We start from the raw sequence: 17211 nt of genomic DNA on the forward strand, positions 1-17211 counted from the left end.
TTAGCTACATTTTTTGACTTTTGTTTGTTTTAAAATTGAAGCATTTCAAGCAATTTAGGATTATTCAGCGTGAAACTCTCCTGGAATGACCTCCACCCCACTGCGACACATTTATTTGGATAAAATGAGTTCTTGAACTCAATATTCAGTTCAGTATTTATTTATTTATTTTTTTTATCTTTCTATATAGTTTTGAACTGAAAGCCATTTTGTGCTTGCGTTTCCCAGGCAGATTTGATTTGCTTTGTTTTCTGCAGCTTCAGCCCTCAGGACATTAACATGACACAGTGGATTTGTTTGTCCACAGACAGGAGCGAAGAACTCGCCGGATCCGGAATACCGATTTGCGTGAGCCCACAGTGAGGACGTGGCCCTACTAATGTCATACCGCAGAAGAAAAAAAAAAAAAAAAATAGTCAAACGGAAATCACTTCACGTATTATTCATTTATAGGAGTCACATTACAACCTGTCGACTTCAAAATAAATGATCCTGTTGACAATATAGTCACATCTAATTGTCATATGAAATATACCATTATGCGTCTGTGAGGGAAAAATAAACCATTTGTACTTGTTTGAAAGGCACGACAATGATTTCGAGCCTCGGTTGTCGAACGTCCCCGTTTTCGAACAAATCGATTTTTGAACGAAAATTTAGACTTTTTTTTTTTTTTGCTTCAGTTATCGTACGAAAATCGGTACTCGAACGCCCCCAACAAAACCCAGAAACAACATATTGCACACGGAGAGACCAGCTGACCCACGGCGGGCATTGTTGTGAATTCCCACGCCGCCGAAAAAAAACCCGGAAATTATTTTATTATATAAAGTATTTAAACTATACACGTATTTCTATTATGCAGTTTATAATCAGGAAAAGATAAAATAAATGCTTTAAAAAGCCCAATTGTTTAGGCTTGGAACGGATTATTTCTTTTTCCCATTCATTGTAATGGGAAACATCGATTCGGTTTTCGAACAAATCACTTCTCGAACCGTTTTCTGGAACGGATTGTGTTCGAGAACCCAGGCATCACTGTATAAACCTTTGTAAGATTCGCTGCTGAGAACAAACAAACACACGACAGGGGTAAAAAATATTAGAAAGCGCTGTCATGAAGTACAGACGTAAACCACTGCAGATTACAGTAAGATTATTTATATTACCGACGTCAAAACCGAGTATTATTATCTTTCTAAAGGCAGAGTTTTAGATCAAGCTCGTTTTAGCTGTCATCAAACTGTTCAGGTGCATCTAATGCGGCAGCCAATCAGGGCACAGCGGACAATGGATCTAAAAGGTTCACATTAGGTCAAATGAATGTGTATGAATTTTTAAAATGATTTATCCTGGTCTCCTTTTTTACCTCACAAAAACCTCAAATAGGGGTGCGCAGACTTTCTCAGTAGCTGATTTGGCGTGCGACTGACCTTGGGGAAGCGCTCCTTGTACACATGGTTCATCATCACGATTTCGTTGTCGTAGCAGGACGGCGAGCGCCCCGGGCTGCGGAGAGACAAACGCAACAATGTGCCAGAGCGGAAGACGCGTCGCGCCGTGACAAAATCGGGGCGGTGTGAGCAGAATGGAACACGGCGGGTTTTTTTTTTGTTTTTTTTTTTACCCACTTGAAAAATAAATAAATGAATAAAAATATATCATCTATTGTGTCCACATATTAATGCGCTTGACAAATTCACTACAATGTCTTTAATTAATGAACCCTTCATGCATAAAAACACTTTCTCCTCCATTTCCTCAAAATATGAAAAAAATCAATTTTTTTTTCAACTCTACGCACAGTGCAATGGCACAATAGCGCACACGATGATGAAAAGATGTCTTGTGGGCCAACACGTGAAAGTTTGACGTGATGTGAATCGAGACGAGGAAGCACGTCGAGGTACAAAACGGGGAAAAAAAAAAAGCAAGGACGCTTGCCGGAGGATTACGGAGGAGGAGATTAATACGCCAGCCGAGCTTGCGATAATCACCGACGCGTCGTCGTATGTTGTTTGGCTATCCGGGGCGGGGGTTGCGCCTTGTAGTTTTTGGACAACGAGGTCCCGCCGCCGCCGCCGCTGCCGCTGCTGCTGCTGCTGATGCTCTCTGGAGGCCGCCAACCTCACGAGGGGGCAAGCAGAAGACGCTTTTTCCTCAATTGTGCAGCATAAAATGGGGCGGGCTCCTTTTGACGGCATCAGCCGGGACCATTCCAAGAAAATTGTGCTTCTACTCTTCCTCGGGACTGCCCTTAAATGTACAGTGAGCTCCTCCCTCGCCTCTCCACGGGGTCGTAAAATGAAATTGTTGGCCTCGGTGTGACATTTTTTTCACTGGAGTCGATTCAACGCATTATGTGCACAATCTCATCAAATTGAGTGCATATTGATGTGGATCTACTGTACCGGGCTGACAAAGCCATCAGGATCAATTTGATTTTATTGGCACGGACAGGTTGACATTCTGCGGTAATTTCACCCCCCTCCCATGATCATACTGTAATTAATCCGTAATTACAGCTCACACGCATCTAATGTAGATCACATCATAAACTAATATATAGTGTAAAGTAATTGTTTCTATACCAACGCAGATCCCACAATGATAAGGTACTCGCAGAGACAACAAATGAACAATACATTTAGCATGTATTTTCCCATTATTTCCAAAAATATATCAAACTGAGTGACCTAAAATTTTATGTTTTATGACAAAAAATGCTTAGTTTTTTTGCTATGTCATGATGATACTGTTTCACAGCGTATTTTAGGAAAAGTTAACATGTCACGGAAATTGGGTCCGAGGTAATATGCAAGGTTTCTTGCTAGTCACAGTGTTCTATGTCTTTCCTTTTTCGTCTTACCAAGTTGAATTAAAAATCCTTCATGTTACCAAAACTGAAAAAAAATGTCACGCTCACACGTCCGGTTTTGATCCTACATGCCAAAGTTTGAGAAAAACCTCGCCATAATCCAACCTGTGAACTATGTCCTCCACACGTTTTGGGAGTACCAAGATGGCGGCCAACTGGCTTCAACCAATCAACACACCGCTCGATGTGTATGCGCTAGCCAGTCTTTTTTTTTTTAAGATCAGTGGCCATATTCCTCTTAAGGTTAACATTTCATCACGACTCGGGCCATCATGGCTGCCACGTCATTGCAATGCCTGGAAATGTTGCCACATTCAACATGGCTGCCGTACATCTGTTGCCTGAATCCAGTCGCGTTGTGGCCCCGAGAGCCACACATTGCAGTGTCGACCTTTGACGACTGGAAACGATTCTCCAACGCGCACTTTCCGATATTTCCGATCCGTCTCAAATCGGGGTTTGTTAAAACGAGGTTCTGCTGTATTTGTACTTTTTGTCGTTACGGTCGGCACTTAGTCCTGCAGATCGTGCTGCATTGGGGGGAAAAAAGCCCTTCATAATTACTTCCAACACAAGCTGTGAAGTGAAATGTCATCACCAGCCGTGTTTTTTCAATGAAACCTGCCAGACGGATATTTTTTAGATCCCCCACCCCGCGGCCGAGATATTACCTGAGGCTCCGAGAGCGAGGACGGACGTGCGGCGAGCGTCGGCCCCCGTCGTCGTCCGTGATGCTCTCGGTGCTGCCGAAGTGCTTGGACAGGAAGTGCAGCTCGTCCATGGTGGGCTGGAAGGGCAGCTGGTGCAGACGTTCCTGCGACGAGCTGGACGACTGCGAAAGAGAGAATTACTTTGGTGTAGCTTCTGATTTTCTCGGGCCCTTTGATGCCTGTGAAGCGAATAATAATTGATGCGAATGAGGGAGCGGATGAGCGAGGAGGAGGAAAGTAAAGTACGCGCTGTGCCGTCGTGAGTGGCTGCAAAAAAAAAAAAAACAAAAAAAAAAAAAAACACCAACAACGCAAGCTAGGGAAGGGAAAAGAGGTGAAGGAACACAGAGAATAACCGAGAAGCATCAGACAACAACAAAAGGTTAAACTCTGCCAGGAATCAAACAGTCTCGTGCAATAAAAAATGGCCCGCTGCCTTCAGGGGGCCGATAGCGGCTTTTTTTTTGCCAGCTCAGCGGGAAAAACGCCAACCTGGATCAATAGGAGACCGAACGAACGCACCTCCCGACGGGACGTCACGCTCGGCATTGAGCGCGCGCATTGATTGCTGCGCCGGGGGAGCCGCTCGCAGTCGCTTGGAAGTTCAAGAGGGAAATAATGACCGGGAATGCAGGAAGTCCATTCGGAGAAGCGCGCTGGGGAAAAGACGGCGGGAGCCGTCGCGGAGCCGCCTTCGTGCGTCGCTTTCATCCCCACACGCTCCGCCGTTGCCTTCATCTTCTCCCGCTTACGACGCGCGCAGCGCACTTTGAACAGAAACAAACCTTTTGCTCTCGTTTGATCGCCGATAGTTGGAAGTCGGGCAAAGATGGTTTGATTCATATTCGGTGACTTAACATCAAAATGAGGCAGCGTGGTGGGCGCAGTGGTCAGAATGATGGGTTCAAATCTCACTTCTGTGCTGAGTTTGGATGTTTCGTTTGCACGAAAACTCTCTCTCTTTTTCTTTTCCTTTCGGCTTGTCCCGTACGGGGTCGCCACAGCGTGTCATCTTTTTCCGTCTAAGACCATCTCGTGCATCTTCCTCTCTCACACCGCGACTGTCCTCATGTCCTCCCCCACGACATCCATCAACCTTCTCTTCGGTCTTCCTGTCTCTCGCTCTCTCTTCCTTGACAGCTCCATCCTCAAGACTCTCTCGCCTCTGAACATGTCCAAACTATCCAAGTCTCCACTCTCGGACCTCGTCTCCAAAACATCCAACTTTGTCCGTCCCTCCCTCTGATGAGCTCAATTCTAATCCTATCCAACCCGCTCACTCCGAGCGAGAACCTCAACATCGTCATTTCTGCTTCCTGTTGTCTCTTCAGTGCCGCCGTCTCTAATCCGTCCATCGTGGCCGGCCTCACCGCTGTTTTATAAACTTTGCCCTTCATCCTACAGAGACTCGTCTGTCACATAACGCACCAGACACCTTCGCTCACAACGATATTTTGTGTCAAATTCATACTTTCCCCTCACAGCGTTTTTCCACGTTCGCTCGTGGCCTCTCTCGCAGCCTGAAACCCGAAGTCCGCCACGTCGCACAATATGTCTTCCTGACGCTTTCCATTTTCTGACAGCGTGAGAAATGCGCCACGATTGTCATCCGATCACAAGCCGGACAGCAGGTCCAATTCTGATTCGTTGTTTGCTATCCAATCCTGTTACACGGCAACATCCCGAAACCTTTGAGCAGTTGACTGAAGTCGATTAGGACGTTTTGGACAATCAGAATATATTCAAATGTAGCTAATGTATTATTTTGATAAGTATTAGTCAAACATGGGCACGGTGGATCAGCTTGTAAAGCGTTGGCCTCACAGTTCTGAGGACCCGGGTTCAGTCCCGGACCCGCCTGTGTGGAGTTTGCATGTTCCCTTCGTGCCTGCGTGGGTTTTCTCCGGGATCTCCGGTTTCCTCCCGCATCCAAAAAACATGTAACATTAATTGGACACTCTAAATTGCCCCAAGGTGTGATTGTGAGTGCGGCTGTTTGTCTCCATGTGCCCCGCGATTGGCTGGCAACCAGTTCAGGATGTAGCTCGCCTCCTGCCCCTTGACGGCTGGGATAGGCTCGTCACCCTCGTGAGGATAAGCAGCAAAAGAAAATGGATGGACGGATAGTCAAAAACGGTTGATTTTTTGTGGAACCAACTACAGGTAAAAATAAAAATGCAATGCTACCCTGCGATTGTATGTTGATATAATACATGTCCAAAATTTACAGTAAAACATTCTTGTGTTTCCCAAAGAATGTTTAAAAGTGGCAGAACATTTTCAAAGTGGGAATGCATTGCGTTTGTGTATTTCAAGAGGACGCACACCAGCGCGCTCCCGCTTTTCGTCCGATCAACACGCGAGGCCGAGGCTGAAGCTGAAGCTGACAGGCCGAGTGACGGCTCCGGCAGGCCGGCACGAATCAAGCTGGAGGCGCACCGGCACGTGGAGACTGCAAGTTTGCGGTACGCCGTTTATACAGTCTCGCCACTCTGATGATTTACACCAAAAAATGGCTATTTAAAAATAAATAAATGGTTTCGTAATCACCTCCGTGCCGCCCGCCTCGCCTCGTTAACGATCCGCGGCAGCGGGAACACAGCGAGGTGTGCGCAAGCGCTTTAATGGAACACGTTGTGACTGCGAGGCGCAATTCATTTCAATTATCTGTGCTCCACTTTATTTTCCTTTTCGTTTTTTTTCTTTTCCGAGACGACCGAGCCGCGGCGCGCAGACAAATGGGGTCAATCATTTCCTGGCGACTGATGAGGTATTTTTAAGTTTTGCACACTCTTTTGTGTTTCGCGGGCGCGTGTGAGCGCGCCGCTCGGATGCTCGTGGGGCGTGAAATCCTTTCAAAAGCGCGAGCGGAGCAGGCGACTTCAGAGCGTGATCGGACCGACGGCGCCGCTCCGATTGATTTCAAGCGTGAAAATGTATGCAAACAAACGGCTCGCAGATAAATATTCATGCGCGGGGCACAAAATATGTTTAACATGGGATGAAGGAAAAAAAAAAAATAATACAGTTTGCCAGAAGGAAATGGAGGCCAGCACATTTTGCTTAAGGGAAGGATAGGAAAAGTGCGGTACGCACGCCAGATGTGGCCCGTTCCATTCTTTAACGCGGCCCACCGAACATTTACAGAAGCAAGAGTGATTTATTGCATTCATGTAGCTAGCCATTTTCCCCTGAAACAGCTCAATAAAAATGTATTTATTCATTTGTTTGTATTTGTTAATTCCTCCATAGATCCATTTACTGAGCCACTTATCCTCACGAGGGCCGCCATCAGGGAGGAGGCGGGGTAGACCCTGAACTGGTCGCCAGCCAATCGCAGGGCACATGGAGACAAACAGCCACACTCACAATCACACCTTGGGGCAATTTAGAAGGTCCAATTAATGTTGCATGTTTTTGGGATGTGGGAGGAAACCGGAGTGCCCGTAGAAAACCCACGCAGGCACGGGGAGAACATGCAAACTCCACACGGGTGTGACGGTCTGAGCGCTCCCCCCCGTGCTGAAAAGTCTCCTTGTGATGAATGCGCATGCGCTGCTAACAGGGGAACTCTGGGTACGTAGCAGACGCTTACTGGGAATTCACCCGGTCTCATAGTTCCCCTTCGTCTACATAGAGGGAGCTAACATACGTTATAAGCTAATACTAACCCATTAACATATGCTCATGCGCATTAATCACAAGGAGACTTTTCAGCAACGGGAGCGCTCAGACCATCGCGCCGGGATTGAACCCGGGACCTCAGAACTGTGAGGCCAACGCGCTAACTAGTTTTTCCACTGTGCCTCACAATAACTTTAAATAACGGGTTGATCAATAACAGATGAATGATCAATACAATATTTCCAAATAATACACTTTTACAAGCTGAAGCACAATTTAGTCTTCAAGTCCGCAAAGGGAGGCCAGAGTTGAGATTCCACCCCAGAAACCAAGAACAGCAAAGCAGCCACGCTAACCGCTTAGGCACCGTGCCGCCCGCGTCGAGTCATTTGAAATATAAATGTGTTTTTTTTTAAATGCTCTTTTGAGTAACTCACCGTCGAACTTGGCGTATTGGTGCCATATCCCGAGGACGGCAGCGAAGCCAGCGACCATCTACGACCGTCGGGCCTGAGGGAGACAAAGAACGAGCGGCGGCAAGAATCACAACATGTGCTGGAAAGTCTTTTTCTTTATCCGTTTAAATGGTCGTAATGCGCGCACGCATGACATGAAAGACGTTTTGCGTGTGAGCGTGCATTATTGCCTCCTGTTCCGCTGTGCATGTGAAATTAATCCCATCAACAATTTCACACTATTCACCCTTCGCATAAAAAAAAAAAAAAGACAGAAAAAAGGCATCCAAACCTCCTTGCCGAGGCAAAAGAGAAGTGGGCGGGGCCACTCGGTGAGAAATTGCGTGGACTGTCCAGTGGGCTGCTTCCTGTTGACGTGCAAAAAGACAGAAATTAACGATTACAGAATTTCTGGACCAAATCATTCAAAAAAAAAAAAAAAAAGAAATTAGCATATTAATTGAGGCCACTTGGAGCACGTTTGGTAGAAGCGGATTTTCAGAACTGGCCCTCGTCTGACTTTCTTACTTTCACCAAGTTTGATCCACACTCGCCGCACCCGAGGGAGCCGTCTGAAATATGAAAGTTATTTATTTCCAAGGGCGCGAATCTGTCGGGGAGAAGCTGGGGAAAAGCCCGACTCACAATAAGTCGACAGCTTCCGTGAGGAAACGTGACAGAGTCGAGCGCGAAGCCGATCTGTCTGCGGAGAACCCGAACAAACTCCTCGTTATACAATTTGTCTAACTGCGGGTATGCGGTCGTCAAAAGAGGTCAAAGGTCGTAAAAAGATTACTGTTGCATTATTATTCCAAATACCAAACATTGTTTGGGAATGTGATAGATGGCTCCATTCTGTAATTGTACAGGGAGTCCTCGGTCTAGGACTGAGATCGGTTCCTACAGGAGCGACTGAACTTAAGTCGGATTCCCCTTTTTATGATCTCGAGCTTCGTTTCCATGGTAATGGATTATTTTTGGCCGCAGAAGCATTGCTAAAAGACACAGCTTTCTTCTTTTGGGCCGACAATGTCTCAAAAAGGAAGGCGAAATATGCGAAAAGAACTCCCGGCGCACAAGCACAGACAAGCATTAGCCAGACAAAATGGCGGAGGGGGGACGAGACCGTATTTTCTAAAAAAAAAAAAAGAAAAACAAAACCACACAACATCTCGAGAATCAACGGGACGGCTCGTAATGAGGGCGACAGCATCGCCGATGTTGCCACGGCGACCTAATGAGGCGGCCTACTCCGGTTTTCGATACTGACCGATGTGCCCGGGCAGCGGCGAGTGAGGCCTGGGCAGGGTGGGGGACGTGCTGGTCAGGATGAGACTTTTCCTGTTGCTCGTCCGGCAGCTGCAACACAAATCACAGCCGATCACTCAGTGCCGTGGTCCAATACTTACAGATGAAGGCGAAAACGTGATGAGTAAAGCGCATCTCCTCGGCTTTTGTCGTGATTTGCACCAGATAATGAAAGTATCGGCGAACGCGGCCGTCAGAACCGAAGGAAATAATCGAAGGGCGGAAGACTTTCTCGGCGCCGGCGTGTGTCTGACCGTCCATTTCAAGAACCTTCCGCACCACAAGCGCAGTTTTGCCAGGGCCATAATCCAAGCAATTTGTCCTCATTAGTGCTGGATCGCAATCGCGGGCTAAAAGCATTAAATGTGCAGCCGCGCGCACACCTAGGGACAATTCGGAGTCTTCAATCAATCGAAAGTGAGACGTGTTCAACGTCACCTTTTGTTCAACGACCCAACTTAAAGCGAATGTTGGATCAGCCCGCGCCACAGCTGCTGGGTCGGGAAGTGCAAGAAAGGACACGTTTCCAAATCTATTTCAAACAAGACGCAAAGTCTGAATCTTTTCTGATCCGAGTCCCGCAGTCTGGAAGCCCGCCCACGCGTTCTCCTCCTTCATCTCTACTTCTTTGTCAGTCTTGTTTGCTGGAGCGCAGCGAGGCAGCAAAAACCCCAAACGGGATTTCGTCAGCGGCGCTACGCCTCTGCGGCTCCAGCCAAGGGGTGGGGTGGGGTGGGGTGGGGTGGGGGCACGTGTTCAGACTTGCAGAACGCAGCAGCGGCGGCGGCATACTGAAATATTGAGGTGAAACGCATTAGCTGGAGACGGGCGACTTGGTAGCGGTGCCGCCAGCTTCGTTCGGATGATGCGAGTGGAAGCGGAGGATGGGGAACCAGACCGAGACAAAAAAATATGAGGAGACTCCGCCTGTCGTCCCCCCCCCCGCGCCATTGCTGCCAATATAAACACGCAATTATTTTGCATTCCACCTTCGCATTTCATAAACGCGAATCTGCATTTGCTGACCGTTGAAATTCTGAAGCCGTCAGGCTCGACTCTCCCGTGCGTTCTCGACTGCTGATTCATCAGCCGTCTCGTCGACGGGAATCAACAAGTGGCTGTGACTCATTCCGACGTAGTTTTTCTCGTCATTTCTACAATTTCACGTGCAACGCGTACTTTTGGCGAGGTTTTTGCTCGGTGGTGTGCCGTGAGATGCGATGAGATGCTTGGCCCAAGAGAGGTCGGCGGACCTAACGACAGCAAAGGGATGGAAACAATCTCGTCTTCCCATGAAATCCAGAGTCTCTAACGTGCGGTTAGGGACCCTGACGGATTATGTGATTTTAGCGGCGAAAAAAAAAATACTGTATATGTGTGGTGAAAACTCTGAAACTTCCACTAACCACCCAGGCTAAACTTAATTGCCTATAGCCGTGAATGTGAGTGCAACTGGTTGTTTGTTTCTGTGTGCCCCGCCATTGGCTAGCAACTGGTTCACGGTGAATGGACCCCACCTCCGACTCGAAGATAGCTGAGATAGGCTCCAATGTTCACTCTAATTTTTTTACACGTCTGAGCAAACACACCAAGCCCGTGAACGCTCCGTTTGACACTGTGAGCAACGTCAGACATACCGCATGCACTTTGGTCAGACCAGTGCCATCCATTGAAGTGACGTGGCTCATTCAAAGATTACGATTATAGCATTTACATTCCCATCAGGACAGTTTTAAGAACAATTTTATTAGTTTTTTTGCAAACTTACAATGAAAATGTCAACAAATTCAAACTAATTCAACTATGAACCATAAACTTGAAACGTCACTTCCAACATTGTTTCTTTTTTTTTTTTTTTTTTTTTAAACCTACAAAGACATCCCCGTCTGTTTTTCTTTGTTCACGTCGGCCAGACTGTGTAGCTAACTAGAGCACCGGTGGTGGGCGGTGTTTGTAATTATGAGTGTACCGCTTTAAGAGCACAGGGGGGCGGTGTCAGGTAAACGAGGAAGTAAAGCGTGTGGCCCCGTGTGGCCGAGGAGCAGCTGGTTGTTAGAACCGCCTGTTGCCGTGTTTAAAAAAAAATAAATGTGAAGAAACGGGTCCAAGCGGGATGGAATAGTTGGCGGAAGGTGTCTGGTGTACTATGTGACAGGAGAGTCACCGCTAGGATGAAGGGGAAAAGTTTATAAAACAGCGGTGAGGCCGGCCATGATGTAGAAGACCAAAAAAAGGGTTGATGGATGTTGTGAGGGAGGACAGTGGGTGTTAGTTGTGGGTGGCGACCCCTAACGGGACAAGCCGAAAGAAAAAGAAGAAAAGGGGGAGTCTGTGGTTCACTGCGCCGGATCGGCTTTCATATGCGCTGAGTGTGCGACAAGTGCGCAAATGCGCAGTTACGCAGCTCAGAGGGATCAACCCTTATGAGTATAAGAGATGGATGGAAATGAAATCAGATGCTGGTTTGAAACCACCTCAGTCTGTGGGTAACAAACGTGCACTTTGGCACACACTCCACGGATACTTTCAATCTCATAATATTGTCGACAAACAAAGGAAGAAGAGACCAGAAACACATTTCTGCAGTAATGACTTGTGCTGCCCTTTTTCAAGCGCAGGTCTTGCCCTCAACGCCGACATTCAGCGGCGCCGCCGCGGTGAAGGTGACGCAGAAGCGGCTTTGTGAGAGTGCGCGTTAAAAGGTTTAAGACAAACAATCCATTTCATAAGCAAAATCACGAAGGTCAAAGTGAATGCGGACGCGACGTCCGTTGGCGGCCCGTTTTCAAGACCGTGGGAACAAATTCACAACCAGACGACGAAACGTAAAAACAAAAGACCCCAACGTCACGTTTGCGTTACGCAATTCCATTCACACCTGCAATTCGGTTCATTTTCTTTATGTGTGAATAATTGACCAAGATGGAAGATGAGGAGAGGACGTCAGAGGAAGGAGGAGGAGGAGGGGGAGGGGGAGGGGGAGGGGGGGGGAACCGTCAAACGTGTCAAGTTCAAACCGGAGACGGCAAACTCCGTCTTGTCCTCACACGGTGAGAAATTGAGATGAATTTCAAAATGTCACGTCATCCTGCAGAGACAAGCCGGCGACTGCGCAGGGACGACAACGTCTGTGTGTGCGTGCGTTTGTTTAACGTGCTCATATAATCCATCATAATCCATTGGGCCATCCGTCATGCGGGCTCAGCGTCTTTGCGGGGCAGAGGACGAGCGCCGTGGCCACTCGTGCCGTCAGGTAGAAAGAAAGAGCGCCATTGAGCGTGGCCAAACTTGCATGTAGCTGAAAAAGAATGCTCCTCACGCACACAAGCGGGGGGAACAAAAAAAAAAAACAGACCAATTGAAGGAGGAGGTGTTGAGGCATGGCCGCCATGTACGGAAGTACATATTTTATCCATAGGTTGCTACATGGCTAGGCTAAGCTAAGCTAATTGTTAGCAATGCAATAAGCGATTACGATATATCCCAAGCAATTTACGGAATGAGTGACTCGAGTTAAATGTGGAATTAAAAAGTGAGAAAGCTGTTGAAATATACCTGAGTAATAATTCAAATATAAATTATATACGTGCAAGAACTTTGCAATCTTTTTAGCAACTTCAAACTTTGGCCAAAGCGAGGTGAAAATTGTCATCATCGATGTGTATTTTAATCATTACTTTCTGGAAAAAAAAATGTCAAAATTAGGAGGATTGGCCTTGGGCAGAGTGCTTTCCTGTGGGTTTTTTTTTTTTTTAAATGCTAAACACATGAGATATATGTATGTATTTCATATTATTTATTCCCAAGAATGAGTACCCAGTAACCAGGGATACGGGTGTCATGTAATGTAAATATGAAACGATGCGACGGCCTTCATTGGGACGGGGGTGCCCCCGATCCAGCGGCTAGCGCGCGCTAGCAAGGTCAGCGATTAAGTCTGCGCTAATGATTCGTGCAGAGGCTGCCACGAGCAATTTAGCTCCCCTGCGGGCACCGAGCTGGCGACGGGCCGCCGGTGTCTCCGGCGGACGTGACCGCCAATGTACAAAGGCCGGTGGGAAAAAAAAACAAAAACAAAACAAAAAAATAACACTCACGTTAACTGCGTTATACTGACCCAAAATAATCCCAATTTACTGCGCCGTATTTAGCATCTTGACCGCTAACAGACGCCGTGCCCGAATTTAACTGGGGGCAGAGTAATCCGTACATTTTTAAATGCCTCATCTGAAATACAAACACACGCTTATCCCCAAGTAAAATAAAGATTGATCCCAGATAGAAAAAAAAGATTTATCTTCACAGTAATCGGGGGAGGACGGGGACCGCGAAGCCCTTCGAGCAATCGAGGGAATGACCTGTGTGGTACTTTTTTCAATTGTCTGCATTAATAGTTAAACCCTAAACTACCATTTCAAACTCATCTTACATGACCCTGAAAAAAATTGCCTGACAGATGATTTGATTTTAGCAGCGCAAAAATTACCCATCCATCTTCTTAGCCGCGTATCCTCACAAGGGTCGCGGGGAGTGCTGGAGCCTATCCCAGCTGTCAACGGGGTACACCCTGAACTGGTCTGCCAGCCAATCGCAGGGCACATGGAGACAAACAGCCGCACTCACAATCACACCTAGGGGCAATTTAGAGTGTCCAATTGAATGGGGGGGGGGGGGGGGACCGGCGTGCCCGGAAAAAACCCACGCAGGCACGGGGAGAACGTGAAAAATCCACACAGGGGGAGGGCCGGGATTGAACCCGGGTCCTCAAAACCGTGAGGCCAACGCTCTACCAGCTGAACCACCAAAAATATATCTAGTGAAAACTCTCTGAAATTTCCACTAACAACCCAGGTTAAACTTAGCTGCTCCCTGACAAAAAAAAAAAAAAACTAACAGGATGCATCACTTCAACATACATCTTTGAGACCAATTACTACTTTGTTGTTATCCATGGCTTCTGCGCCATCTTGGGGCGTTAAAGTAACGTGTGCCTATAAGGAGATGCTTCCAAGAATCAATGTAACTTCCACTAATAACCCAGGCTAAATTGATGAACTAAACCCTCGCTGGGAAACAAAGCCGGTTCTTCCACATACCTCCTTGACACCAATTCATACTAAGAAAAGGAAGGGTGAACTGCAAATATACTGGGGAGGTTACTGTATCGGCACGTATCACGATACGTGTTGACCGCAAGCCACACGACAGCCGGAGGCAACTGTAAAGCTGCTGTTTTCTGCCGCATGCAGAAGGCTATTGTGTAACTTGGCACACGTCGCCCGTCACGAGTCGAGGCTGAATCATGAGCACCTCCGCCCGTTGCCGCAAATCATTTCCGAACAATCAATTCTCCACACATCAATAGAATTCCTTGATAATTATTTGAGCGAGTAATCAATTGATACCTTCGTGTCGCGTGAAATCTCCTTGACACATTCCTCGTTCTGAAGACGTACAAAAGCTTTTCCGCCTCTCGATCCGCCCGTTGACTGGCAACCAATCCGGGCTTCAGTCCGTCTTTTTTTTTTTTTTTTTGGGGGGGGCCTTTGCGGCTTCCGTAACTTAAAGCGCGCTCTCGCTGACTTGCGCTGCTCGCACTCACAACACGATCGTAAAACACTTGAGCAGCTACTTTACGAAAGCTCCTGCCGGGTCATCGACTTTTCAGACGCCTTCCCGACAAGTAAAAGTACAGCTTGGGAACGGTCAAGACGAGTGGAATTCTTTTGACGCACGAGAAGAATCGAGGCCACTGCAATGGAATCGAGGAATCAATCGTGCTGAATGTTGCGAAAGAAATGGTTGACATTGATAATATGATGCGAAAGCAGCGATTTATCGACGTGTTGAAAAGTATTTTGCGCGCGCTTCAAAGCTGAAAATATACAGAAACACATGAAGGGACATGTTTGCATTTACATTTGTTATATTTCCAAGAAAAAAAACCATTTATTTGTAAATTTGAAAGATTATTCATCTCCGTCACTGCAGAGTTGTTGCATGTTAATGGTTGGGGGACACATTTCTAGAAATAAATATTTTTAATATTAGGAGAAATATAGCAAGCTCTTGGAGGGTCCTAAGCAAACTTGTTTTGAATACTACAGTTGACATTTGATTTTTTTTTTATAAGCAAATGGGAGCAAAAAAATAATAATTACAATTGTAATTCGATTTTTTTGTGTGTGTATGTGAGGGAACAATAAGCGCATTTTATTTTACAGCCTTAATGAACATTATTATCTTTCCAGTCACTGTGATTTGACGGGCATCGCCATCGCACTCGCAAATCTGCACATGAAAAATCACACGCGTAAAATTTGTTTCGAGTAGAAATCCAAAGGAATTGAAAGACGTCGCTTATTTTGTGTAGCCTTGACCGATGTTCCCTCGAAGCTGCGCCACTGCGCAATTGCGCACTTGTCGCACGCTCTCGGCGCACACGAAAACCGATCCAGCGCAGTGAATCACAGCCTTTCTTAAATTATTTCTTTTAACACGGAAGCGCACGGTCTTTGCTCAGCCCATTTCTACTTCCTGATTTAGCTGACACCACCCCCCTCCGCTCTTAAAGGGATACACTCATAATTACAAACAGAACACACACACCCGTAACTTTATATCCGCGGGCATGACTGACCATTTTTCAAATGTCTATCACTTGCAAGTCATTCGAGAGCACTTTCACTCTCAGAAGAGAAAAAGTAGAAGGAGCCAAAAGGTAAATTAAGACTGGACATAACTGGCAAATTCAAGTGGATTAAAACAAGACCCTGAAAGGAAACGGAAAGAGTCAAGTCCCGGAGATGATGTGTGCTGACTCACCGGGCGCAGAGGACAACGCACACTTGCTGACGGTTATGCCATCGATCCATTCGGACACACTTCCTGTCAGGTGACGTCTCCCTTTTCGCCTCGTTCTCTGCCCGTCGGTCCCTTCGGACCCTTTTAAAGGCGAGCGCACGTTTACGGCTTCGGGAAGCGGCCGGAAACAAAAACCATCAAATGGGACCGCTTCAGAGGATCAATCTGTCTCTCCTCTCGCTAAATATGCAACGCCCGCCGCGATTGGACACAATTTCCTCATGGAACGAATGCAGAAGTGGATGTTCAGCTGCGAATATATATTACGGACGAAAAGACCGTTTTGAAAACTGTGTTTGGAGTGGTCGCACTGGACTATTTGTTGAAAATCAATTTGGAAAAAGTTGCTTCAAGCAAGTGACAAAAAAAATAAAAAAAACAAACATCCAGTTTTGTAGAGACACCACAATCATAGTAAAAAATAATGGTTCCTATACCACTCTTTCAAAGTTAGGGGTCACTTAGAAATGTTCTTATCTTCGAAACGATATGCATTACATTAATCATAAATAGGCGGCACGGTGCTTCAGCTGGAAAGCGTTGGCCTCATAGTTCTGAGGTCCCGGGTTCGATCGTTTGGATGTTCTCCCCGTGCTGTTGTGGCTTTTCTCCGGGCACTCCGGTCTCCTCCCACATCCCCAAAAACATGCAACATTAATTGGACCCTCTAAATTGCCTCTAGGTGTGATTGTGAGTGTGACTGTTTGTCTCCTTGTGCCCTGCGGTTGGCTGGCAACCAGTTCAGGGTGTGCCCCACCCGCCTCCTGCCCGTTGACAGCTGGGATAGGCTCCAGCACGCCCAGCGACCCCCGTGAGGATAAGCAGTGGAGAAAATGGATGGATGGATGGATAAATTGCCCCTAGGTGTGATTGTCTCTACGTGCCCTGCGATTGGCTGGCAACCAGTTCAGGGTGTGCCCCACCCGCCTCCTGCCCGTTGACAGCTGGGATAGGCTCCAGCGCTCCCCGTGACCCTTGTGAGGATAAGCGGCTAAGAAAATGGATGAATGGATGGATAATCATCAATACAGTAGATATTGTTAATGTGGTAAAAAAAACAAATGAAGTGAGCAACGGTTTAATTGAGTAGAAAAAAAATAACTCAATACCTTACACACACCAAAAAAACAACAAAAAAAAAAACATGACAAGTATCAAGTTGCCAAAAAATTCCACAGGAGCAAATAACGAAGCGCGCCGGCATCTGCACGGCACGTGTCTCGGCGTGAAACGATCAAAGGGAAAGAGCGCGTGTGACGGTCGGGGTCAGCCGGAACACCAGTCAACAACAGATGGCGCCGTCACGGAACAAACAACACCGGCGGAAGCCGGGAAACGCTTTCCGTGTTTGATGCTGCGCTTGGCTGCGCCT

The 17211-nt window shown here is 46.9% G+C and overlaps 1 protein-coding gene across 4 annotated transcripts in view; it reads right to left on the reverse strand.

Moving 5' to 3' along the window:
• Positions 1-17211, reverse strand: part of mast1a (microtubule associated serine/threonine kinase 1a) — a 79043-nt gene that overhangs the window by 24819 nt on the left and 37013 nt on the right. For all 4 annotated transcript variants that reach the window (XM_061829379.1, XM_061829378.1, XM_061829377.1 and 1 more), the window contains 5 exons: positions 8938-9026; positions 7960-8035; positions 7650-7722; positions 3550-3710; positions 1434-1509 (listed from right to left, as the gene is read on the reverse strand). In XM_061829379.1, coding sequence (XP_061685363.1) covers positions 1434-1509; positions 3550-3659 — 186 coding nt within the window. In that variant the 5' untranslated portion in view covers positions 3660-3710; positions 7650-7722; positions 7960-8035; positions 8938-9026. The remainder of the gene's footprint in view (positions 1-1433; positions 1510-3549; positions 3711-7649; positions 7723-7959; positions 8036-8937; positions 9027-17211) is intronic.

This window comes from Syngnathoides biaculeatus, chromosome 9 (genome assembly GCF_019802595.1).
Source record: "Syngnathoides biaculeatus isolate LvHL_M chromosome 9, ASM1980259v1, whole genome shotgun sequence".
Classification (NCBI taxonomy): Eukaryota; Metazoa; Chordata; class Actinopteri; order Syngnathiformes; family Syngnathidae; genus Syngnathoides; species Syngnathoides biaculeatus.